At 48.9% G+C, this 26,558-nt stretch overlaps 1 protein-coding gene across 2 annotated transcripts; it reads left to right on the top strand.

Moving 5' to 3' along the window:
- The first annotated feature begins 1,286 nt into the window (after window positions 1–1,286).
- Window positions 1,287–26,272, top strand: LOC111160717 (complement C5a receptor 1). 2 transcript variants are annotated; one of them, XM_022524033.1, is made up of 2 exons: window positions 1,287–1,331; window positions 24,315–26,272. In XM_022524033.1, the coding sequence occupies exon 2, from the start codon at window positions 24,375–24,377 to the stop codon at window positions 25,359–25,361; it is 987 nt and encodes a 328-aa protein (XP_022379741.1). In that variant the 5' UTR covers window positions 1,287–1,331; window positions 24,315–24,374; the 3' UTR covers window positions 25,362–26,272. The 2 variants fall into 2 exon arrangements, with proteins under 2 accessions (XP_022379741.1, XP_022379740.1); XM_022524032.1 differs by lacking the exon at window positions 1,287–1,331 and adding an exon at window positions 14,599–14,794.
- The last annotated feature ends 286 nt before the right edge of the window (window positions 26,273–26,558 follow it).

The raw sequence follows: 26,558 nt of genomic DNA, 5'->3' as shown, positions 1-26,558 counted from the left end.
GCCCCGAATTTGCCTATTCTAGATATTTCATTTAAATAGAGTGTTTCATATCCTATTTATTCTTCTGTGTCTGGCTCATGTCACTTAGTATGATGTCTTTGAGGTTTGTTCATGTCGTTGTAAGTATCTGAACTTTATTTCTTTTTTTGTGGGGGGATAATCTATTTATACCTCATTTTGTTTATCCATTCCTCTGTTGATGGACACTTGGGTTGTTCCCACCTTCTGGCTATTGTGAACAACGCTGCAATGAACATCGGCATGTAAGGTTCTGTTTGAGTCCCTGTTTTCAAGTCTTTGGGTTATTTATCTAGGGCTGGCATTGCTGGGTCATATCATAATTCTATGTTGAAGTTTTTATTTTTTAATATTTTATTTATTTATTTGACAGAGATCACAGGTAGGCAGAGAGGCAGGTAGAGAGAGAGAGGGGAAGCAGGGTCCCTGCTGAGCAGAGAGCCTGATGCAGGGCTCCATCCCAGGACCCTGAGATCATGACCTGAGCTGAAGGCAGAGGCTTTAACTCACGGAGCCACCCAGGCGCCCCATATGCTGAAGTTTTTGAGGGACTGCCTAACTGTTTTCTGTAGGAGCTGTAGCCTATGACCTTTTAAATCCCTAAATTCCCTGTGTTAGATACCTTTATGCTTAAAATACCTAGAGTGGTATATATATTTTTTAAAGATTTTATTTATTTGATGGAGAGAGAGTGAGAGAGCACAAGCAGGGAGAGCAGCAGAGAGAGAGGGAGAAGCAGGCTCTCTGCTGAGCAGGGAGCCCGATTCGGGGCTTGATCCCAGGACCTGAGGTCACGACCTGAGCTGAAGGCAGATGCTTAATTGATTGAACCACCCAGGCGCCCTGGGCTTGTTTTCTCCTTAGATTTATATGAAAGAATAGGATCACAGCTGTCCATCAGTATCACAAGTAAAAAAAAAAAAAAAAAAGATTGGCCCCAAACCACCCTCTCCATCTAAACCCTTTGCATTGGGACTTCGCAGTTCTTGCCTTCAATGTGGGGAGTCAGTTTCCCCACCCCTTGAATTTGGGCTGGACTTGACCAATAGAAAGTGATATGGTGTCAGTCTTGATTCTGGGTCTCAAGAGTCTGTGTCTTCTGTTTGTTCTCTTAGAAAGTGTCCACTGTCATGGAGTCCATTTGGGCTCACCTGCTGGAGGGCGAGAGACTGTCCTAAGTCACCCAGCTGATATCCTGCCAACTCCCAGAGACAGAGCCACCTCCTGACCCTAGCTGAGGTCATATGCGTGGATGAGCTCATCCAAGACCAAAAGACCCATCCAGCTAACCCGCAGACCTGTGAACAACAAAGGTATTGTTTGAAGCCATTCATATTTGGAGATATTTACATGCGGGCTGCTAGAGTGAATTACCAAAGGCCGAGCGGCTAAAACAGCAAATATTTATTCTCATGGACTTGGAGGCTAGAAGTCCATGATCAGGATGCCAGCAGGTACCCGCGTCCTGGTGTGCAGTCAGCCATCATCTCGTGGTGTCCTCCTGTGGCAGAAAGAGTGAGAGTCCCCGAGGTCCCGTGTGTAAGAGTACTGACCCTGGGGGCACCTGGCTGGCTCAGTCAGTGGAGCGTATGGCTCTTGATCTTGATGTTGTGAGTACGAGCCCCACATTGGGTGTGAAGGTGACCTAAAAAAATAAAATTTGGGGGGCATCTGGGTGGCTTAGTTGGTTGAGGTCCAACTCTTGGTTTTGGCTCAGGTCATGATCTCAGGGTCATGGGATGGAGCCCTGCATCGGGCTCTGTGCGCAGTGTGGAGTCTGCTTGCAGTTCTCTCCCTCTCCCTCTGGTCCTCCCCTTGCTTGTGCATGCACAATCTCTTGGATAAATTAAATCTTTGAAAATAAATAAAATCTTTAAAAAAAAATAAAGGCCCTGATCCCATTCATGAGGGCTCAACTCTTGTGATCTCATCACCCCCAAGTCCCTGCTTCCTAATTCTGTCACACTGGGGGATAGGGTTTTCCCATAGAAATGTGGGGAGGGACACAAATATTCAGTCTATATCAACAGCAATAGTTAACTGATACACCCTGGGCTCTTCATAGCTCCTCTTAGAGTGACAGTAACGGTCTGGCAAGATGTTTAGCCTTTGTCATCCAGTTCTCTTCCAGGGTGATGCCCAAAGCCTGAGAAATCTCTCTGTTGCCTCTCCTTGCTGCCCAGGATGCCTGGGGCTCGGGACTGTGGGTGACTGAAAATTTACTATTCGAGGATAGAAGCAATGTAGGTGACCACCTAGGAAGTGCTTGCTCTGAATTTGATAAGGACCAAGGGGACTGTCTCTTGTTACCTGCTTTCTGCTTGATGGTGTTCTGATGTCCCCCACTTCATTGTGATAAGAATAATCAAATGTGGTTTTTGTTAAAAGAGAAGGGGCAGCTGTAACTCTGGAGGCTCTTAAGGCAAAATGTCAGGCAGGGGCAGGGAGGTGACAGAGGGGACAGTGCATGTGGGAGGGTGGGAGCTGAGCTGGCACTGAGATATTGGGGGAGGGGGGCTGTGGCACCTTGGGTAGTGGGGAGTCTCTGAGACCAAATGTGAAAGAGAAATGGAGGTGTGAAGCGATGTCAAGAGATGGGGAGATGGAGGGACGCCTGGGTGGCTCAGTTGGCTGAGCGTCTGACTCTTGATTTTGGGTTAGATCATGATGTCAGGTTTCCAGGATCGAGTCCTGCTTCAGGCTCCCTGCTCGGCAGAGAGTCTGCTTCTCCTTCTCCCTCTGCTGCTCCCCCTGCTCATGCTCACTCACTCCCTCTCAAATAAATAAATAAAATCTTAAAAAAAAAAAGAGAGAGATGGAGAGATGGAAATATGGAGAGAAGTGGAGGGAGAGAGGTTCCGAGAGAGACAGAACCCTTATAGAGTAGGGAAGGAGGGAGACTGAAGAGAGGAGTGGAGGAAGGGCTGTGATACGGAAAGGAAAAGTGGTCAGGGGCTGAGGAGGAGAGAAACAGAAGATCAGGAGGAAGACGGGAGACTGAGAGGTGGAGAGGGAGGAGAAGGGAAAGAAGACGAGATGGAGTGAAGAGAGAGAAGGGGATGAACATGCCAAGGTAGAAGGGAGAAGGACAGATGGTGGGTCTGACGGGCTGAGGCTGGAAGGGCCTGAGTTCCCTGGAAGTGGCTTAGAGACACAAAGCAAGCGAGGGTCAGAGGGTATGGAGAGCCCCCCCAGAGGCTGGGTAAAGGAGAGACAGGGAGGTGGGGGGAACCCAGGGAGAGGCAAGGACACTGAGAGACAGTGACATGGAACAGGGAAGAGGTCTGGGGCTGAAGAAAGACCTGGATGGAGGAGGAACGGGAGGCTGGATGGTGGACAGAGGCCAAGGGAAGAGGGATGGAGAGAAGCAAATGCTGAAATCTGGGCTGACTTAGAGGAGGAGGACGCACTAAGAAGAGAGGGGATGAGAATTCTGAGAAAGAGACAAGCAGGTGGTGTGCAATTAGCCACGGAGAGAGCCAAACCAAGAAATGGAGTAGCATGTGGAGTGGTGTTGGCTGGGAACAGAAGGGGTGAGGCAGGGAAGTGGAGAAGAGAGAGAGGGAGACAAGAAGACTGGAGCAGGGGAAGTCCTGGGGGGTGGGTGATATCTGGGTTTGGGGAGTGGAAAGAAAGCTGAAGATGGAGAGCAAATGGAGGTAAAGCTTGGGAATTCTGAGAGGCGCAGAAGCTGAGAGACACCCCCCCCCCAAGACAGGAGCGTCTGTCGCTCATCCCCAAGACAACGCTCGTGTTTAGTGACTCACAGAACCTGGAAGAGCTGTTATCATCGTGTTCATGACTTATCACAGGGCAAGGAGAGAGGTTTGAGTCAGCCAAGGGGAAGGGTGTGCAGGGTAGCATCTGGGAGAGATCAGGCACGATCTTCTGCTTGTCTGTCCCCGCAGATTATGGGGACAGTGCTCACCTTTCCTGGCAGTTTTATGCGACCACACGCACATGGTGTACTGCCAACCAGGGAGGCTCCCCTGAGCCTTGGCATCCGGAGCTTTTGTTGGGGGATCAGTTACCAGGGCAGGGAGCACCCGGGGGCCATGCTTCTGCCTACCACCCCTACAGTGGGCTACAGTTCGCCAGAAAAAGGAATGGGCTATACGTGCACCAGAGCATGAAGGAAAGAAGCCAGGCAAGGCAAATCCCCTCCTTCTGGACATTCTATACATGCAAACAAAATTCTAGGAAATGCAAACTAATCCCTTGTGCTGGAAGGCAGATCAGTGGTTTCCTGAGGGCGGAGGGTGGAGGGAGTGATCGGTTACACAGAAGCACAAAGAACCTTCTGGGCATTATGGAAATGTTTGTTAACTTGACTGTGGTGAAGGTTTCACACATTTCATTCTCGAGATGTGCTGAGGGCACATCAATTCTACTTTAATGAAGTTTAAAAAATAGCACATAGCAACTCTGTTATATACTCCAATGGATTTAGCAAGAAACGAATTACGTGTCTTGCTTCGGTTTTGCGTCCTCAGCTTTCACTCAATTCCACAAGCACTACAGTCATTTAAAAAGCTTCATTATGGGGGCACCTTGGTGGTGCTGTCACTTGAGTGCTGGACTCTTGGTTTCCGCTCAAGTCATGATCAGGGTCGTTGGATCGAGCCCTGTGTCTGGCTCTGTGCTCAACTGGGGAGTCTACTTGAATTCTCCCTCTGCTCCCCCCCCATAAATAAATAAATCTTTAAAAAATAAATAAAAAGCTTTACTATGGTGAGGTGTTTCTTATTTGATCATAACATTCTGACAACAACCCTATGCGCTGTATATTTTTTCCCCTCATTTTATAGATGTGGGATGGGTGCAGAGGGGTCAAAAACCTGTCCAGTCACATACAAAGGTTTATCCGCCTGCAAAGACCTCCATGAATTTGGAATTGTTTTTAAAATTGAGGTAAAATCGACAGATCACGTTACATGAGTTTCAGCTGTACAACCTAACGATTCAGTATTTGTATGTATTGTAAAACGATCACCACAATAAGTTCAGTTAACATCTGTCACCATACATACATAGTTAACAATTTTTTTTTTCCTTTCTGGTGATGAGACCTGTTAAGATCTACTCCCTTGGGGCGCCTGGGTGGCTCAGTGGGTTAAGCCGCTGCCTTCGGCTCAGGTCATGATCTCAGAGTTCTGGGATCGAGCCCCGCATCGGGCTCTCTGCTCAGCGGGGAGCCTGCTTCCTCCTCTCTCTCTGCCTGCCTCTCTGCCTGCTTGTGATCTCTCTGTCAAATAAATAAATAAAATCTTTAAAAAAAAAAAAAGATCTACTCCCTTAGCAGTTTTCAAATACATAATCTATTATAATAATAATTATTATTATTTTAAGATTTTATTTTTGAGTAGTCTCTATGCCCAAGGTGGGGCTTGAACTTTCAACCATGAGATCCAGAATCACGACTCTATGGACTGAGTCTGCCCAGGCGCCCCTGTAATACATTATTATCTATTATACTCATGGTGCTGTACCTGGAATCCATGGGACTTAAGTATTTTATTACTGGATGTCTGTACCTTTCTACCACCTTCACCCCGCTTCCCTGCAACCACCAATCTTTTTTTCCTGTATTTTTAAAAATATTCACATGTAAATGAGATTGTACAGTATTTGTCTTTCTTTGACTCATTTCAGCATTATGACTTCAAGGTCCATCTGTGTTGTCATAAATGGCGAGATTTTTTTTTTTTTAAAGATTTTATTTACTTGAGAGAAAGGGTGCATTCGAGAGAGAGTGGGAGAGAGCATGAGCATGGGGAGAGGCAGAGGCAGAGGGAGAAGCAGACTCCCTGCTGAGCAGGGAGCCCGATGCGGGGCTTGATCCCAGGACCCTGGGGTCATGCCTGAACCCAAGGCAGATGCTTAACTGACTGAGCCACCCAGGCGCCCTTCTTATCTGTGCTTGATGCATATCAGTATGTATGTCCTCCCCCAAACAAGATAAGAGTCTAAGTGTGATTTGTCCATCCTCCCCCCACCTTCCATCTATATCCTGCAACTCCCGTTTTGACATCAGTGAGTTTTATCTGCACTTGTGTGGACAAGCATTTATTTTTGTGGTCACTAGTTATTTTGTTTCTCACCTTGTTTCTAAAACTTGTCACTTCCTCCTGAATTAACTCTTCTTCTTGTTTGTCCTGAGTTCTTTCAAAGAGGGTCTATGGGAGGGGAATTTTCCGAGTTTTTGAGTATCCCCTTCATTCATCTGGTTATACAACCCTTGTTCAGTCTTTCATCACATGGGGGATGTTACTATGTTATCTCTTAGCATCTAGAGTTGGTGTGGAAATGTCGGATGACAGTCTGATTTGTATTCTTTCTTATGGGAGGGGGATTTTCTTTTTTTTTTTTTTTTTTGTAAGATTTTATATATTTGTTTCAGAGAGAGCGAGCAAGACAGAGAAAGCATGAGCAAAGTGGGGAGCGGCAGGCAGAAGGAGAGCAGGGAGCTTGTGGGACTCGATCCCAGGAGTCTGGGATCATGACCTGAGCTGAAGGCAGACGGTTAACCAACTGAGCCACCCAAACACCCCTGTATTCTTTAAAAAAAAAAAAAAAAAAAAAAAAAGAGTCTCCCTTTTCTGGAGACGTTTGTGGTTTTCCCTAATACTTTGATATTTTAAAATCTGGCTAATATTTATTTTTTTTAATCTCCCCCATGCAATCTTTCTTGCTCATCATACAATAAACATTTCAGTATGAGGCATTGTGTCCTTAGTTCTTGGTTGATATTCTTAGTTATTATTTGTAATAATATGACTTATAAAATTCTTAGTTAACACTTTTTTCCCATAGTATGTCCCTATCTACACTTTCTTTTCTCCAGAGAGATTCTATAGGATAGAAGTTAGAACTTAATTTTATTTCTTAAAAGATTTTACCTTATTTTAATTATTATTTTCTTTCTTTAGTTAAGAGAGAGAGAGAGAGAAAGAGAGAGCAGGAGTGGGGGGAAGGGCAGAGGGAGAGGGAGAAGCAGATGCCCTGCTGAGCAGGGAGCCTGATGTGGGGCTCCAGCCTTGATCCTGGGACTCTGGGATCATGACCCAAGCTGAAGGGCAGATGCTCAACCGACTGAACCACCCAGGCCCCTTATTTATTTATTTATTTTAAAATTTTTATTGCCTTAAATAATCTCCACACCTAAGGTGGAGCTCAAACTCAGGATCCCGAGATCAAGAGTCCCATGCTCCACCCACTAAGCCAGCTGGGCAACCCGGAACTTTCATTTATATCATCCACATATCTCACATTATTACTTCAAGTCTCTCCCTCCCTCCCTCCCATATGGGCGCCTTCCGGGCTAGCATTTTGAGCTCCCTCATGTATTCTTGAGCTGTGTCTATCCTGCCATTTAACACACCTATTGAGTTCTTTATTTCAGCAATTATAGTGTTGATATCCCTTGTCTCCAGTTAGGTTCTACCTCATAACATCCTCTTCTGGCTTGGAATTTTCAATAACCTCCCTTAGTTCTCTGAGGATATTTATTATGCTTGCTTTACCTGCCCCATTAGCTCCACTTCACTGGGTGTTGTTTCTTCCACGCCTGGCTGAAATACATGAGCCTCCCGGGCATGCCGAAAATTTGGTGCTTTGGAAAAGGTAACCCATTCAGTCATCTTTAAACTTGATAGTTTTACATTATTTTTCTTTGAGCATTGATTTAGAAGTGAAGCAGAGAAACTGATTTCTATTCATTTAAAAAAAAAAATAGGTAGCGAATTACTGCATCTGGCCAGAGAAGAGACAATTTTCTGGTTTAAAAAAATAAAGGGAAAAATTGTCAAGGACCACCCATGTGTGGTAGACACTGGATTCCTGTCCCCACCTTGGTTCACCCACAGCTGGGGCTGATGGTTTCCAGCACAGAGTGAGCCTCTCCGTTCAGCTTTTTCTGGCTTTAACTTATTTGGACTTCAGGTGTGGCCCCCAAAGTGGGAGGAGATTACGATCTCCCAAGTTGGGGCAACCCATACCCAAAGCAGGATCAGAGCGGTGGCATCAATGCCCAGCTTCCCCATCCTTCCGTGGGAAGATCCTGAGACATGTTCTGCCTGATTCCTCTCAGGGTCCCCAGCATCGAGCCCCAGGTGCCCACAAACTTTACCGAGGTGACTAACACATCTTTTATTGGCCTTTCGCCCTTCTCTTGGGCTCTGTTCTCTACCTCTTCACTCCCGCTTCCTGAAATCAACCCCCAAATAAACTACCATCTCCTAAATCATTGTCTCAGTCATTTTCTCTGCTTTTGGGGAAATGCAAGCAAAACTGTGAGTCCTCTCCATATCTTGCCCTATTTTCTTTTTTTTTTTAAAAACCATTTTATTATTTTTATTTTTTTTAAAGATTTTATTTATTTATTTGAGAGAGAGACAGTGAGAGAGAGCATGAGTGAGGAGAAGGTCAGAGGGAGAAGCAGACTCCCCATGGAGCCGGGAGCCCGATGTGGGACTCGATCCCGGGACCCTGGGATCATGACCTGAGCCAAAGGCAGTCGTCCAACCAACTGAGCCACCCAGGCGTCCCTCTTTATTATTTTTTAAAGATTTTATTTATTTGACAGAGAGAGAGAGAGAGCGCGAGAGAGAGAACATTAGCAGGGGGAGTGGGAGAGGGAGAAGCAGGCTTCCCACCGAGCCCGGAGCCCTATTTGGGATTTGATCCCAGGACCCTGGGATCATGACCTGAGCTGAAGGCAGATGCTTAATGACTGAGCCACCCAGGCACCCTAAAGATTCTATTTTTAAGTAATCTCTTCACTCAACATGGGGTTCGAACTCACAGCCCCGAGATGTAGAGTTAAACTCTCCACCTACTGAAGTGCCCCTGACAGCAGCTTTTTTAGTAATCGTCCCAAATCGGAAATGACTTGAATGTCCTTCAGACTGACTAATGAATAAACCATCTGCCCCCCATCGGTACAGCAGAATACCGCTTAAGGTTAAGAAGGACTTTTGCTACACACAGTGACAGGGATGAATTTTAAATGTATTGTGCTAAGTGAGAGAAGTCAGGTTCAGAAAGCTGCATACTGTATGATTCCATTTATAGAACATTCTGGAAAAGGCAAAACTCTGCTGATGGAGAAGAGATCAGTAGTTGCCTAGGGTTACAGGTGGGGGAGGGGCTGACTAAAGAGAGGTAGCCTGAGGGAGTTTTCTGGGGGTGATGAGACTCTTCTGGGTCTCATTTGTGGTAGTGGTAATTCAGCTTAGGGTTTTGTCAAGATGTATAGGACTCCACGTTCAAAAGAATGGAATGTGTTGTAATAACGTCAAAATAAATGAACACAAATAAAAAAAGGTATGTTAGGGGGCACCTCGGGGGCTCAGTCAGTTAAGCATCTGCCTTCGGCTCAAGTCATGATCCCAAGGTCTTGGGATCGAGTCCCACATCGGGCTCCTTGCTCGGCGCGCAGAGGGGGGCTGCTTCTCTCTCTGCCTCTCTTCCCTGCTTATGCTCTCTCTCTCAAATAATTAAATCTTTACAAAAATATCTTACGATTGACATTTTAGGATCAGAGATGCTCACATTCTTCACATCTGTGCTATTATAGGATTAGAAACTTCTAGAAAGTTCAGAGTACTAATTACCATGTTCTATATTCAGTCAGGCCTGGCACTTCTCATTGTGATCTGGCTTGGTTCTTTGGAAGTGTGTGGGGTACTTTGTCTTGCTGATGATGCTCTTTTCCCATGGCCTTCCAGAGGCCCTCTCCTTGGCCCCTGGCCTCCTCCCAGCCTCCCCTGCCTCCCACCCCCGCCTTCCTGTCACCACCTGGTTCCCCACTCAGCAGGGACTGGAAGCTCTGGGAGTCAGTCTGGGCAGGGTCAGAAGATCCTGACCCTGGTTGGGTGTGGGCCTAACCACTGCTGCCAGTGGGCCCACCCCATCCTTCCTCAGGGGGCCCTGTGGCCACCACGTGGGAGCCTCAGGGTGAGTGGCCAACATGTGTCTTGCTTGGGGCTTCCTGTGGTAGCTGGCAGGGTGGTGGCTGGCCTCAGCTGCTCCTCTTTGGGCCACGGAGGCTCAAGCCACACGCTTGGCCCAGCCAACTTCAGACACCAGGAGATGTGAGTACAAATTAACGTGTCTCAGGGCACCTGGTTGCCTCTGTTGGTTAAGCCTCTGCCTTTGGCTCATTCAGATCAAGGAAAAGCAAGTTTCCACTCCCTAGACCCACTCAGCCCCACACCCCTTACAGTTTCTACCCCCCAAGAAGAACGTCTATCTGGGCTTATGACAGCAAAATCTAGTTTTGTCTGTCCTTGAACTTTTTTTTTTGAAGATTTATTTATTTAGGGGTGCCTGGGTGTCTCAGTCATTAGGCTTCTGCCTTTGACTCAGGTCATGATCCCAGGGTCCTGGGATCGAGCCCCGCATCTGGCTCCTTGCTCAGCAGGAAGCCTGCTTCTCTCTCTCCCACTCCCCCTGCTTGTGTTCCCTCTCTTGCTGTGACTCTCTCTGTCAAATAAATAAATAAAATCTTTAAAGAGACACATTCATTTATTTTAGAGGGAGGACTGGCAGAGAGAGAGAGAGATAATCTCAAGTAGGCTCCATTCTGAGCCGGGCGCCCAAGTGGGACTCAATCCTACAAACCTGAGATCATGACCTGAGCTGAAATCAAGAGTTGGTCGCTCAACTGTCTGAGCCACCCAGGCGCCCCTCTGTGAATTCTTTATGGAGTCTAGGTACAAATCCTTCGTTGAAGATAAATAATGTACCTTCTTGCACTCTGAGTCATCAGATCTACTACCAATTTTCTTTTCTTTCTTCTTTTTTTTTTTTTTTTACTCTCAGGGCAAACTGAAAGAATCCCAGCACTTTATTTTGAAACTCCCAGTCTTTCTAACTACTAGTAAGAACAAATCTCAGCAACATAAAAAAAATCTTTCATCCTTCCTCCATAATTTCAGGAAAGCAGATATGATTCTGCATCGTAAAATTGCCCCTATAAATATTATTTCTAACAAAGGAATCTTTTTTTAAAAACAACTTTATTTGACAGAGAGCGATCACAAGTAGGCAGAGAGGCAGGCAGAGAGAGAGAGGAGGAAGCAGGCTCCCCACTGAGCAGAGAGCCCGATGTGGGCTCAATCCCAGGACCCTGGGATCATGACCTGAGCCAAAGACAGAGGCTTAATCCACTGAGCCACCCAGGCACTCTTCTAACAAAGGAATCTTATAAGACATCTAAAACTTCAGATTTTGTTGTGTCCTATGTAAGTAGCTTTAAAATTTGGAGGAGGACAGAGGATTGTATCAGTAGTACATTTCCTGCTTGCCCTGTGGTGAAGAGCCACGGGGTTTCCAGCTTACCCTCAAGTGATTCTGGAGGAAAATGCAAAAATAGAGATTTATAGACATTAATGCGGACCTTCTCTGTCAGCTTCCCAAGGCTTCCCAGCCCCCACCATCGGGGGAGCCAGTTTCTTAAGACAAATATCTCTCCCTTCCACCCTCTTCCTCCCTCCCCCACTGCCTTTATCCTTTTTTTTTTTTTGAGATTGATTTATTTCAGAGAGAGAGAGAGAGCAGAGGAGAGGAGGAGGGAGAGAGAGAGAGAGGAGAGCGAGAATCTCCAGCAGACTCCCCGCTGAGCAGGGACCCAGATGCTGGGCTCCATCTCATGACCCCGGGATTATGACTGAGCAGAAATCAAATCAGCTGCTCAGCTGACTGAGCTTCCTGGGTATGCTCTTCTTTTAATTAATTAATTAATTAATTAATTAATATCTGAGAGAGAGGGGAGAGGAGCAGAGAGAGAGAGAGAAAATCTCCAGTCAACTCCCCCTTGAGTGCAGAGCCGGAGGCAGAGGGTGCGAGGGGGGCCTGGATCCCCTGACCCTGATATCATGACCTAAGCTGAAATCAAGAGCCTGTCTTCCCCCAAGCATACAGTGGGAGTATACTAAAGAAAGCACCCGGGGGCAAATGCAACAATGAGTGAATCTGGGTGAAGGGTGTACAGGTGTTGCTTTTATTCTCCTTGCCACTTCCAATTTAAGTTCCAATTAAATCACATCAAAATAAGTTGCAAGAAAAAAAAAATCTGAGTTGATAGCTTCACCAAGGGTCTAAGACATAGAAAACGTTAAGAACCTGTGATTTGGGGCACCTGGGTGGCTCAGTGGGTTAGCGCTTCAGCTCAGGTCATGATTTCAGCGTCCTGAAATCAAGTACCTGGTCACTCGCCCTACTCAGCCTCTCCCTCTGCCGCTCCCCTTGACTCCTGCTCACTCCCTCAAATAAAGATAAATAAAATCTTAAAAAAGAAAAATAACCCGTAATTTAAGGCAATACACAACTTTGGTCCAAAATCCTAAAAAACATCAAGGGGGTGTGACCTGGCTGAGTCTCCCCCAGCTCAGGCGCCCCCTTGAGGCCAGAGTGTGTAACAACACCTCCTCTCAATGGGCACAAAACCCTCACCAAGGGACCTTCCAAATCCGTGCTGAGTCCATGTAGACCCCCCACGCAGCTTCATTTAGCGCAATTAAAACTTGCCGAACATTGTCCACCCGCGTGTCTGTCCCCAAGTACAAATACCACACTTTTTAAAAGTCTAGCACACTCCAAACTCACTAGGAGATTCGGAAGGATGGAGTGGAGACTTGTCACTTTAAAAAAGAAAAAAAATTTTTTTTGGTTGGAGTAGTGCATCTCTGCATTGCTCAAATGTTTACAGTGCTCATGGACTACCTTTGCCATGAAAAGAAAGCTAGATATTTTACAAGGTTTAAGGCTGCTGGAGAAAAATGCTATTTGTGGAGAAAAGACCTGGGTGCTTTATTCCAGAGCTGCTGAAGAGCACAGGAAAGGGGCACTTGGGCGGGTTCAGTGGGTTAAGCATCTGCCTTTGGCTCAATCATGATCTCAGGGTCCTCTGGTCGAGTCCTGGTCAGGCTCCCTGCTCAGCAGAAAGTCTGCTTCTTCCTCTGCCCCTTCCCCTGCTCGTGCTCTCTCTTGTCGCAGCCGGTGACAAATCGACCAGGAACGTGAGGGTAAGAGGATGAAGAAAAGAACTCGAGAAGCAAAGAGATGGGGGCAGGAGGAGCACTGAGGAGGATGTCCAACAGTGCTAAGTTTATTCAAAGCACTAAGGCCATATATATAGTGATAATAGGAAAAGTAATACACCTGTGTCTAGTTAAACCACGAGTTTCTATAATAAGTTTCACATTTAACTATAAGCAGACCTCGTGACCCCAAATGGCTGAAGCCGGTACAATTGTTCTGTATTGATACAGCAAACCTGAAAGTCATTTATGGGCTGTACTAGGGCAGCAGGGACCAGCAACGAACTTTGGACCCCAACTGAATTGTTCTCATTTGCTTAGCAAGCCTGTGGGAAGTCATGTAGGCGAGCGCACAACACATAGCACAGACCCTTTCTCAGTGCTGCTCAACTTTTCCCGTCCTAAACCTTTTGTTAGGTTATTCGGACTTTAAAGGAGGCACAAGTCAGGGCCTGGTTTGGTCCTCATCTCAAGCCTTATTGCGGCCTCCCACACTCTCTGTGTCTCTGTGTCAAATAAATAAATAAATAATTTTTTAAAAAAGGAGAAGACACAGAAAATGAGCCTGTCTCTGTGCTTATCATCACAACCACGCTCATCGCGGGGAGGCTCAGGAAGGTTCCCAATGATGTCCACATCCTAATTCCTAGAACCCATGGCGTGACCTTAAATAGCAAAAGGGACTTTGCTGTTAAGGATCTTTTTTTTTTTTTTTTAAAGATTTTATTTATTTATTTGACACACAGAGATCACAAGTAGGCAGAGACGCAGGCAGAGAGAGAGAGGAGGAAGCAGGCTCCCCGCCGAGCAGAGAGCCCAATGCGGGGCTCTATCCCAGGACCCTGGGATCATGACCTGAGCCAAAGGCAGAGGCTTTAACCCACTGAGCCACCCAGGCGCCCCTGCTGTTAAGGATCTTGTAATGGGAGATTATCCTAGATTATCCAGAGGGACCTTAAATATAATCACAAGGGGGAGGCAGAGGGGAGTTTGGGACCCACCGTAGGAGAGTACGAGATGTGACCCCAGAGGCAGAGATTGGAGTGATGGCCACCAACCAAAGTCCCCAGAAGCTGGAAGAGGCAGGAGCCGATTTCCCCTCTAGTGCCTCCAGGGACTGGGGAGCACGGCCCTGCTGCTGCCCCTATTTCAGACTTCTGGCCTCCAGATCTGTGACAGGATACATTCCTGGGTTTGTTGGCCACCTTCCAAACCCAAGGCAGGAGGATGTACCAGTCCCCAAGGCCTGGGCCGCCTCCACAGACCTGCTCTGCTTCTCTGGGCTTCAAAGCAACCTGGCCGGGAGGCTGGGGCTCACCATTCCTGCTCCCCAGAATCCTTGCGGGGAATTTGAGCCAGCTGGACCTCTGAGCTTTTTCTGCAGCCACCGGGGGCCCTAGAAGGCCCCAAATGGGGAAACTGAGGCCAAGAGAGGGCTTGAGCCTAGAACGCCGGAGGAGGGGCTCTTTTATCTGGATTACACCCTTGTCAGGCGAGGGACTTCCTCAGTTTTGCAAGCCCAGCCTCCCTCCTCTGACTGGAAGGAGGTGTTCAGAACTCTCTGGGTGAGTGCCCCAGATGGGGTGCCCAGTACACAGACCAATAAGAACCCCAGAGGGGAAAGACTGGTCATTTCCTCCCTGCGCTCTGCACCCTCCCCTGGGGCTTAGAAACCACAGTCTGTGGGCAGGAGGGACCTTTGATCAGCGGGGACCCTGGGAGACCTGAACATGGTGAGTTCCCCAGAGGGATCATGGGCACCGGCACCACCTCCCTTCCCTCTCTCCTTTCTGGGTCTCTCTCCCCCCTCCACCTCTCCCCTTCACACTCTTTCTCCCTGTCCTTCCTCCTCTCTCTGTCCTCCGTCTCCTCCCTTCTCCCTGACCCTCATCTCAGACTCCCCCGGGGCTGGGAGGCAGCTAAGAAGGAAGGACTGTCAAGGGAATATAGAGACACCAAGATGCCCTAGGGCTGGAATCCGAAAGGTCCCCAGGGCAGGACACACATGCCTTGGGACTGATCCAATGACGCCCTTCCTCAAGTGGAGAGATCCAGAGGAGGTCTTTCAGGCTTCAGGAATGGCAGGAGGGAAGCATGGGGGGCTGAAAAGAGCGGGCTTGGGAGAAAGACAGTGACTCATTCTGACTTTCAGATGTTCTGAATTGTAGAGACAGGGAAACTGAGGCTCAGGCAAGAGCAGAAATGGCCCGGGTCCTTTGTGGTTGACCCAGGCTGTCCCGTGGATTCTGTGGGTGTCAGAAGGAGACGGTCTCCAGGCTCAGGGAGGTTCCCCCCGCCATGTGTACCTGTGCCCCCAGGACGGGCTTCGAGAGAGGCAGGGCTGTGATTTGGTACCTTGTCTCATTCTCGTCTTGCTTCATCGGGGTGAAAGAGGAAACGGAGGACATAGTAGCTGACCAGGGAGGGGCTTGGCATTGCCTCATCCCACTTTGGAGGCCTGACCAGGACCAACTGGACTTTGAGAAACCAGCGAAGGGCTTCACCTTCTTTTCCTTTCCATAAAATGATCCCACCCACCCACCCAGGGTGTTCAGTGAGAAGTCACTCTCCCTGCCCAGCCCAGAGCCTTGGACTCCTTGTCACGGCCCCCGGAAGCGACTGTGGACACCGGCTTGTGTGGATCCTTCCAGAAAGTCTACAGGTGCTCAAGGACAGAGGTGCAGGGAATGAGGTAGCTGGTAGTTTGGCCAGGGTATCAAATAGAAATACGCTTCACATTCTGCCTCTCCCACGCAAAACACGAATCCTTTTTTGGAGTTCCTTCTCTTTACCTTGAAGACGGGAGGAACAATCCTACAGAATTAGAACCAACATCATAGGCTTGTTGAGAGTATTAAATAATACTCGGAAAGCTCTTACGAGGCATACAGTCAGCGCTCAATGCTTGTGATGTGTCTATCCTTTCTGCCCCCTGCAAGTAGAAGTACATTCTGCACCTTAGCCTACATCTTGTTTTTTTTTTTTTTTCATGATTAACATAGAGTATCGTTAAGCAGTATTTATTGAGCACTTATTGTATGCCCCGGCCCTGTGCTAGACTCTTTGCATTTACATCTATGAGGAAGATGCTGTTATCATCCCTGTGTATTTCCAGGGAATTCCTTCTTTCTTTTTATCCACCGTATAATAGTCTACTGGGCGGGTCCATCCCCTCTCAATGGAGAATCTTAGTTGTTTCCTATATTTTGCCTTTAAAGCCAAAGTTACATCATTGGCCCCAGGTCTGGGTCTCCAGAACTGCCAAGGCTGAGTCCATGGGCAATTTTTATCCTAACGGGTCTTGCCAAAAGTCACACCCAGCTTGTATGTCCCATCTGCAGTGCAGGAGAGGGTCTACCTGTCCCCTCACCTGCCCATCTAACTTTTTTTTTTAACTTTTTAAAAGGTTTCATTTATTTGCAGAGAGAGAGAGAGATCACAAGTAGGCAGAGAGGCAGGCAGAAAGAGAGGGGGAAGCAGGCTCTCCACTGAGCAGAGAGCCCGATGTGGGGCTCGATCCCAGGACCCTGAGATCATGACCTCAGCCAAAGGCAGAGGCTCAGCCCACTGGGCCACCCAGGCGCCCCCCCATCCAAATTCTTTGATTTTTGCCAATTTTTGCCAACCGTGAGGCAGTTCACTGCGTCCCTCCAAGGACTGGAGGCTTGTGTGTTTTGCAGGGTTTAAAAACTGAGCGCTGAGGGGGTCACAGAGGTTGTGCATTCAAGAAAAAGGATTGGAGACAAGATGCCCACCTCACTCTCATATCCCATTTCTCTGGGGACGCGACCTCTGATGGCTCCGTGGGGTTCTGTGGGTGGATTATTCAGAGATGTGTGGTTGTAGGAATGTTTGTAGTTTGTGGCAGGGGAAGGGGAAGCAGACCTTGTCTCCTGTGGATTTTGTGGCTCTGACAGTGTCCCTAAGGGAGTCTGTTCTTTTTCTTCTGTGGGCACAGTTGGCAAGACTTCCCTTCCTGGAAGGATGGGGGTGCATAGAAGGATCCCCTACAGGAAGCCAGGAGAGGGAGGCCAGGGCCTGGGGCAGAGTTTATGGCGTACCACTTGCAGGATTGTGTCTCCTCAGTGCTTTCAAATCCTTCTTTGCTTCCTCCTCTTGGCCATGAACCCCTGCCCCCCATCTGTGCTCCCATCTTCAGTGGCCTGGAGCTCCTTCTCAGCTCCTCTCTGGTCCTGCTGCCTCTCATCTCACCATCTCACAGTGGCCAGAGGGATCTTTGTAAACTGAAACTAACCTAGCCCTTCTGTAGCTCAAACTCCCCCCATGGCTCCCCGTGACCCAAGGATAAGATACAAATTCTTGAGCATGGATAGCCTGGGTGGCCCTTCCAACCTCATCCTGGCCCCCTGCCGGCCACGCTGGCCTTCTTTCGTGTTCTGGTGGGTAGCACATTCCCTGGCTCTCACCTGTGGCTGTGGCTTTGAACGCACTGCCCCGCCCCCCCAACCCCGACCCTCCCAGCGCCCTGTACCATGTAGCCACTCAGGCGTCAAGCTCTCAGAAGTTCTCTCTCAACTCTGCCACTTGCTACCTGCGGGGAGGACTCAGGAAGCTCTCTTAAGCTCTAAGAGGAGCCTCAGTTTTCCCATCTGTGAGATGGTTGTTGCAACAGTGACAACTGTCATAGGGTTGTTCTGTGGGTTCAACGAGCTCATACAAGCCAAGGGCTTAGAATAGAGCTTGAGAACGATGATTGCTATTCTTGTAAGTCCCGTGGCCTCTCCTTCACCCCGTTCTCTGATCCGTGCACGTCTCCTCACGGCCACCACCCTCTTAACGTGGCTGGTGAGGGGGTGCCTGGCCGGCTGGGTCGGTACATGGTATGGCTCTTGATTGTGGGGTGGAGGGTTTGAGCCCCATGTTGGGGGTGGAGGTTACTTAAGTATAAAATATCGGGGAAAGAAACCCAGGCCTGTGGACTTAGGAACAGTAGTATCCCACACTTCTGGATGTTGGGACGTCAATACTGTTATGAGTTCGTTAATGAACTAACCCCTGGGAAGGGCTCGGAACTGTGGCCCCTTTGTAGTCCCAGACCTGCGCTGTCCAATCGGGCAGCGACTAGTCACGTGTGTGGTTATTGAAATTTAATTAAACCGCCCAAATGTCAGCCCGTTTCACTTTCCCAGTGGCCATATGTTGCTGGTGGCCGCCATCAAGGACAGGTGCAGAAAGCTCTTACTGGATGGGGATACAGCCCGTCCTCACCCCACACTGCTCTCCATCAACACTCAGCCCTCGCCCCTTGGGGCTTCACTCATCCCTCCTTATAGACCGCAATGTCTCTGCGGGTAGGTGCCTGGTGGGTCAGGGTCCCCCAGCTGATTAGCTGACTAATATCAGTGTGGCAAAGAACCCTGCCTAGAACCATGGAACCACAAATTCTTTTATCTTTGTTGTACGATGTCTGTTTCTTAGAACGGGCAGTGCACGCACGGCCATGGTTCCTCATACAAGAGGAACGAAAATATACATGGTGAAATGCTTCCTTCCAGTGCCTGCCCTCCCAAGCCCCCGCCCCTCCCCCTGCTCCCTTGCCCTCCCCCACTTCCCACCTCCCCCCCCACCCCCCAGGGGCTAACCACTGGTACAAGCTTCCTCTATCTGCCTCTAGAGCTGTTCTGGGGAGAGAGAGACAGGTACAGGCTAGAAGTAGAGATGGAGATACAGAGGAGGGAAGGAGAGAGAGGGAGAGGAAGCGAGAGTCTTCTTTCTCAGGTCGGCTGCTTTATGCGCCCTCTGGTCCTTGCTTTTTATTATTTTTAAGATTTTATTTTATTCACTTATTGAAAAAGTACCTATATATGTATATTTTGTTGTTGTTTGTTTTTAAGTAATCTCTACACCCAGCTTGGGGCTCGAACCCACAACCCCTGAGATCAAGAGTTGTGTGCTCCAGGCACGGAGCCACCCAGGCGCCCCTGGTGGCCCTTGCTTTCTGGCAGTGGTTCCCCAGGACCTTGGAGCTCCGTCCCCAGCCATGCATCAACCCCTCACTCTCCCAGATGGTGGTGTCTGTTGTTCCCGATGTGTCATCTGCCACTTAGCCAGTCCCCTCTTGCTGGACACTCCGGTTATTTCCCATCTTCGTAGGGATGCTCGCAAGGGCGCAACATTTCAAGCCACTTGCACTGGGAGGATCCTGAAAGCCGCAGGGTGTTCGAATCAGCACTTTTTTTTTCCTTTTTTTCCTGCCCTCAAAGTCAGGGGAGGGAAAAGGGCCCCATGAGCTCACATCAGGAAGGAACTTTGTCAGGGGATGTGAGGCGTGGGGAGCTGGAGAGCAGGGTGTGGGGAGGGATGCTCCCCTTTTGGAGTCTGAGTCACTCGGGCAAAAACTTCATGCACCCAGTATTGAGCAGCTGCTAAGGTGGGGAGGATGGGGTGGGGGTGGGGAGAGGGGTGGTGGTGTCTAGGGCCCCCTGCTGTGCCTGGCATTAACCCTTTAGTAAACGGAGCATGGGGATGGGGGTGGGGGAGTGGAGGGATGGGGGGGTGGGTCCCAGAAGAAAATGGGGAGGAGCCAGGGAACTGGGGCGGGGGGGGGGGGGGGGGGGAGGGTAGGTGTAAGGCTCCCAGCCGGGGCTATTTAGTCCTAGAATATCTCAACAATTTGAACTTTGTCTTTTGAACAATTTTCACACTTACAGAAAAATTACGAGAAAAACACAAAGAACTCCCATGTAATCTAGTCTTTACCAGAGTCTCCAAATTTGCTTTATCAATCAGTCGTCTCCCCATCTTTATCCTCAATCTATCATCTGTATCTATGTCTTGGGGCCATCTTTTTTTCTCAACAGTTTGAGAGTAAGTGTAAGCATCACGCCCTTGGGCCCCCAAATACCTTAGTGTTCATTTCTCAAGAGTGATCGTGGTCACGGACATGAAACAGAGCACAGTTACCCTTGTCGGGAAATTAACATTTGGTGGAATATTAGTGTCTAGGCTGCAGACCCTATGCAGACTCGCTCTGTTGTTCAAACACGCCCTTTGCCACGAATGGGTTTTTTCTGCCCTGGGCTCCAGCCCAGCATGTCACACGGCATTTGGTTGTCCTGCCTGTGTGGGTCCTGTTCATGAGGAACAAACAATCCCTCACCCCTCCCTTGGGTTCATGACAGTGGCATTGTTTTTTTTTTTTAACTTGAGTAAAATTCACATAACGTATAATTCACTGTATTAATGTGTACGATCCAGTGGTGTTTGTAGGACACTCATTGTGTCATGTGGCCGTGAGCTCTGTTTCTAGAACATCACCCCAGAAGAAGTCACCCCCGAAGAAATACCCATGGTGGCTGGCCTCATTCCTTTTTAGGGCTCAATCCTATTTTATGGGGTGGACCTACCACATGCTGCTCCTCCCCTCCTCAGCTGACACTGACCCTTTCCCTTTGAGTAATGATGTCATCCCTGATAGGGTTCCATACCAGCCAGGACCCCCTGGGGCCACCAGCCTGGCCCACTTTCCAGCAACATAAAGGGACTGAGAAATAAAAACGTGGTTCAGGGAAAGATATGAGCTCTTTGATCATCATAACATCGAGAAATAATGTTTGTATTAGCCGCCCTTTCCTGTCCCCACGTGGAGCGCCAGGCACTCGGCTGCCTGGGTCCCAGAACGTTTGTCGTCTTAAATACTCCACCAGGTGGGTGTTTTGGGGGGTAGGAACCAAAGCCTGTAAATCCAGGTGTCCAGCTCTGGAGGTTTCTATGACAACCATTTCCCTTCTTCTCTGTCTCCTTTCTCCAGGTTGGTGACAAAGTGGCCTTCACGGGCGGGCTAGCCCTCAGGGCCACAGAGTTTGCCACTGGAGTTTCCTCCTCCATCCATAGCCCCTCTTGGAAATGGTCAGGGGCAGCCTACCCGGGTTTGCATGCCAGCCTGTATAGGTTTGAATTCCAAACCCTGTGACCCAGAACAGGCTATTTCACCTTCTTATGCCTCCGGGTCCGCATTGAGAAAATGGGCACATTAATAGCACCAACTTTTAGGGGGCGTGGCCAGGATCGGAAGAGGTTATGTTATGTCTGGCACTTGGTAAGCGCCCGGTAAATGCTGGATGCTTCTGCATAATCATTCTATGGGGATTTTGCCGCTGTGTCTTGTGCCTCTGGGGCACGGATTTGCCTACGAGGCTCTCTCCAGCTCTCCTGCGACTCACAGACTCTCTCTTGGGGAACATGGTACTCGGAACAGCTCGGCTTGGGAAGAAGGGCTCAGGTCCCCTCTGCTCTTTATTTTATTTTATTATGGAAAATTTCAGGGGCGCCTGGGTGACTCAGTCATTAAGCGTCTGCCTTCGGCTCAGGTCATGATCCCAGGGTCTTGGGATCAAGCCCTGCATCGGGCTCCCTGCTCAGCGGGAAGCCTGCTTCTCCCTCTCCCACTCCCCCTGATTGTGTTCCCTCTCCCGCTGTGTCTCTCTCTGTCAAATAAATAAATAAAACCATATTTAAAAATTTTTTTTCAAACACACAGAAGTAGAGAGAATGATACCATGAACCTCAGGGGACCTGTGACCTAACCTCAACAGTTATCAGTGTTTTGCTCTTCTTAGTCACCCACAGTCCTCCCCTCCCTTCCTGTCTCCTGCTTCCCAGCGATTTCTTTTGCTGGAGTGTTTTTTGAAAAAAAAAAAAATTTTTTTTTTTAAAGACCTTTAAATTGGGGGTGGGGGGCGGGGCGCACCTGGATGGCTCAGCCAGTGAAGGGTGGGACTCTTGATTTTGGCTCAGGTCATGATCATAGGGTTGTGAGATGGAAGCCTCATGTAGTGCTCCGGGCTGGGTGTGCAGCCTGTTTGGGATTCTTTCTCTCCCTCTGCCCCTCTCCCCCCAACCCCAGCTCACTTGCATGCATGTGCACACACTCCCTTTCTCTGAAAAAGAAAAACAAAGTTTTTAAAATTTTTTTTAAAGTAATCTCTACACCCATCATGGGGCTCGAACTTACAACCCTGAGACCAAGAGTTGCACACTCCACCTACCGAGCCAGCCAGGTGTGCTCCATTGCTGGAGTGTTTTAAAGTGAATCCAAGACGTGGTATTTTACCAGCAATGTATCTTTATCAGAAACAGCCTTTCCCCTCCTTTTTTTAAAGCATAAACACAAAAACCACATTGCCCTCAATAAAACTAGCACCGATTCCTTACTGTTGTCAAATACTCCATTTTTAAGTGTCCCAGATTGTCTCAAAAATGTCTAATTTAGGGGCACCTGGGTGGCTTAGATGGTTAAGGGTCTACCTTCGGCTCAGGTCATGATCCCAGGGTCGTGGGATCGAGTCCCACATCGGGCTCCCTGCTTAGTGGGGAGTCTGTTTCTCCCTCTCTTGCTCCCCCTTCTTGTGCTCTTTTGCTCTCTCTCGCAAATAAATAAATAAAATCTTTAAAATTAAAAAAAAAAAGTCTGGTTTTGCAGCTGATTCTTCCAATCAGTGTCCAAATGAGGTCTCTGTATTACCTTTGCTTGATATGCCTCTAAATCTCTTTTCACCAATGACATTTTCCTTTCCTTTTTTTTCTTTTCTTTCTCCCTCCCTCTCTTCCCTTCCCTTTTCTTTCTTCCTCTCTTCCCTTCCCTTTTCTTTCTTCTCCTCTCTCTCTCTCTCTCTCTCTCTCTTTCTTTCTCAATGCCATTTATTTGTGGGAGTAAACAGATCATTTGTCCTCTAGAGTTTCCTGTGGTCTGATTTCATCCCTATGGTGTTATTTACCATGTTCCTCTCTCCCCCACTTTTCCTGTGGACTGTAGTTTTGTTTTGTTTTGAGAGAGAGAGAGAGAGAGAGAGAGAGAGAGTAGGGGGAGAGGCAGAGGGAGAGAGAGAATCCCAAGCAGTCTACATGCCCAGAATAGAGCCCAACATGGGGCTCGACCCCCGAGATCACTACCTGAGCCGAAAGCAAGAGTCAGATGCTCAACCAACGAGGCTACCCAGGTGCACCAAGACAGGTAGTTTTTGATCTAGAACCTTGATTAGACTCACGGTCATTCATTTGGCAAGAATTACTCAAAGGCGGTGCCGCGTCCTTTCTAAAGCATCACCTGACATAGAACAGAATGTCTGATTGTCTCTCTTCTCCGGACACTGAGGTTGATTGGCTGGTTTGGGGTACGAGCCCAGCCTGTTTGTTGTAAAACTCCCACCAGCCTTTCACCCGATGGTTTTATCTATGTTGATGGTCCTCATCAAGACCCATCATTTCCTGCAGTCTGTCCTTCCTTCTTCAGGTATCATTGTTAGGTTTTCCTCTAAAGGATGGCTTTCCCCCATTAACTCTTGCTTTCCCTGAAATTTACCTTGTGCAAAAATGGCAGGATAAATGCCCAAATTGTTCCCTTTCCAGAAAAAAAGTGACCAATGAGTTTGCTTGTTTTTGTTATCATTTTGAACTCATAGATCTTTATATATTAATGTGTTTCATTTCTTCTTTTCTCCTTCTTCTCCTTCTCCTCTTCTTCCTTCTCCTTCTTTACTCAAATTGGATCATCTTCAACTAGGGGTCTCTCCCAGGCTCTCTTTGTGTCCTTTTGACATGTCTCTATCATTCTTTTTTTTTTTTTAATTTTATTTATTTATTTGACAGAGAGAGAGAGAGCACACAGAGGGAGAGTGAGAGGGAGAAGCAGACTCCCTGCCGAGCAGGGAGACTGACATGGGGCTCAATCCCAGGACCCTGAGATCATGACCTAAGCCGAAGGCAGATAGATGCTTAACCCACTGAGCCACCCAGGTGCCCCTGAGTGTTTTTGGTTCTCCCTTTCCCCTCCCTTAAATTCTCTGCCAGAGTCTATGAAGCCCTGCGGAGCCACTGCCTTCTCTGGGGAGCTGCCTCAGTGAGCGGAAGGCAGCAAAAGGGGCTGACGGTGGCGATGGTGGGTGCCCATGGGGTAACTACCCAGTACTCTCATCTCAGCTTGTTGGTGACCTTAAAAATAGCTAAGAAGCCCTGTGTTACAGTACTGACCAATCAGGATTGGATTTTAACCATTAGGTTGCTGGATCACAGGGCCATCCAGAGACTTCAGCACGCAGCAAGAGCGCGGCAGGGGGACTCATCAGCGTGGAAGGGTTTCCCACTCTTATAAGTGGTCTGACACCTTCGCAGTCTCAGCCCTCAACACCCCCATCTTCCTGGGGAGACACCGGGGCTCCCCGCTGCAGAGCTCCACCGGGTGTCCGGTGCCGGTCCGCAGACTCACCCTCCCTTTGCCTCTCTGACTCCCCCCAGGCGTCTGTGGAGTACAGCACCCCTGAGTACGACTATGGCACTGCGACCCTGGACCCCAACATGCCTGTGGACCAGTCTCCCAGCACCCGCAGGCTGTTCTTTCCCGACATCATCGCCCTGGTGCTCTTCTCTGTCGTCTTCCTGATAGGGGTGCCGGGCAACTCCCTAGTGGTCTGGGTGACCAGGTATGAGTTCCAGCGGACCATCAATGCCATCTGGTTTCTCAACCTGGCGGTGGCCGATCTCCTGTCCTGCCTGGCACTGCCCATCCTGTTTGCTGCCACCATGCAGCACGGCCACTGGCCCTTCGGGGACGCCGCCTGCCACATCCTGCCCTCACTTATCCTGCTCAACATGTACGCCAGCATCTTGCTCCTGGCCGCCATCAGCGCCGACCGCTTTCTGCTGGTGTTTAACCCCATCTGGTGCCAGAACTACCGGGGCGCGCGGCTGGCCTGGGGGACCTGCGGCGTGGCCTGGATCGTGGCCCTGCTGCTCACCATCCCCTCCTTCCTCTTCCGCCGGGTGCGCACTGACCACTTTCCCTTGCGGACAACCTGCGGTGTGGACTATGGCCCCAATGGGGTCCTGGTGGAGAGAGGCGTGGCTCTCCTCCGGCTGATCGTGGGTTTCCTGTGGCCGCTGGTGACGCTGACCATCTGTTACACCTTCCTCCTGTTCCGGACCTGGAGCCGCAGGGCCACGCGCTCCACCAAGACACTCAAGGTGGTGGTGGCCGTGGTGACCAGCTTCTTCGTCTTCTGGCTGCCCTACCAGGTGACGGGGCTGATGCTGGCGGTGTTCCCCGGGAACTCGGAGAACTTTGCCTTCGTGTCCAGCCTGGACTCCCTGTGTGTGGCCTTTGCTTACATCAACTGCTGTATAAACCCCATCATCTACGTGGTGGCCGCCCAGGGATTCCACAGCCGCTTCCTCAAGTCCCTCCCGGCCAGGCTGCGGCAGGTGCTGACTGAGGAGTCCCTGGGCAGGGACAGCAAGTCCTTCACCCTCTCCACGGTGGACACCACAGCCGTGAAGAGCCAGTAGGTGTGAGGAGAGGGCCTCCCAGCCTCCCTCCCATCTGCTCAGTGCTCACCCCCCTTTCCCGCCTGTCCCTTCTCTCTCTGCCTCTTTTGCCCCCAGCCCTTGGTGCGGTGCTGATGTTTGAGTGAACGTTCCTCCATTCCTTTCCATCTTTCCCAGACGGGTCCTCCTGCGCTTGCAGGATGAACGGGTCCCTCTAGGGACCCTCGACTTTTCTTTCCATCCAAGGGCTTTGGAAACAAGCAGAAACCGGTATTACTGGCAGCTCCCCCAACGGGTGTCCCCTCTGTCTGTCTGTCTGTGCGCGAGGTAAGGTGGTGAATAGAACACATTGGACACAGAGAAAACAGACACATGGAAACATTCCAACCTTTAAACAATAGTGATGTATTTATTTTATAAATACATGGGGAAAAAAAACTGTAAGGACCCTCTCAAAACATATTCTGGTCAAGGACAAGGCAAAATGCACTGGCTAAGCTTTTCTCAGCGAATTGGTTTAAAGACAAGCAGCAAGTTAAACTGTTACGTAATTGGGTTTTGAGAAAATGCATGAAGTCAAGAGATGTTACATGGTTCTGGTGGAAAGCAGATGTGAAGGAGAGGTTGGGAAACGTTGGTTGGGGATCTCGGGGTAAGATGGTCACAGGGAAATTTGACTTTTTACTTCATAAACTGCTGTTTTGTGTGCACTTCTCAAAAAGAAAGAAAAGAAACTTTTCTTTAGACATGAAGAAACTTTGAATTTTGCTCTTGCTGTGAATTCCCATGCAGTTGTAAGAAATGATACAGGGGATCTTGTGTGCCCTTGACCTGCTTCACTATGGGAAGCTCTTGCAAAATGATGTTACAAGATCATTACTAGGATTTTGGGGTGCCTGGGTGGCTCAGTGGGTTAAAGCCTCTGCCTTCTGCTCGGGTCATGATTCCAGGGTCCTGGGATCGAGCCCCGCATCGGGCTCTCTGCTCAGCAGGGAGCCTGCTTCCTCCTCTCTCTCTGCCTGCCTCTCTGCTTACTTGTGATCTCTGTCAAATAAATAAATAAATAAATAAATAACCTTAAAAATAATGATCATTACTAGGATGTTGACATTGATACCCTCGAGGGGCAGGACATGTTCATCACCATTGGCATCCCTTTTATGCCCTTTGTCAGCCCCCCCCATGTCCCTCCAGCCCCCCAGCCCTAACCTGGACCCT

Source organism: Enhydra lutris, unplaced genomic scaffold (assembly GCF_002288905.1).
Source record: "Enhydra lutris kenyoni isolate GAN:26980312 unplaced genomic scaffold, ASM228890v2 scaffoldscaffold77, whole genome shotgun sequence".
In the NCBI taxonomy this organism is placed as follows: domain Eukaryota; kingdom Metazoa; phylum Chordata; class Mammalia; order Carnivora; family Mustelidae; genus Enhydra; species Enhydra lutris.
Note: the sequence above shows the minus strand (reverse complement) of the source record. Positions and strands in the feature narration are given on the sequence as shown.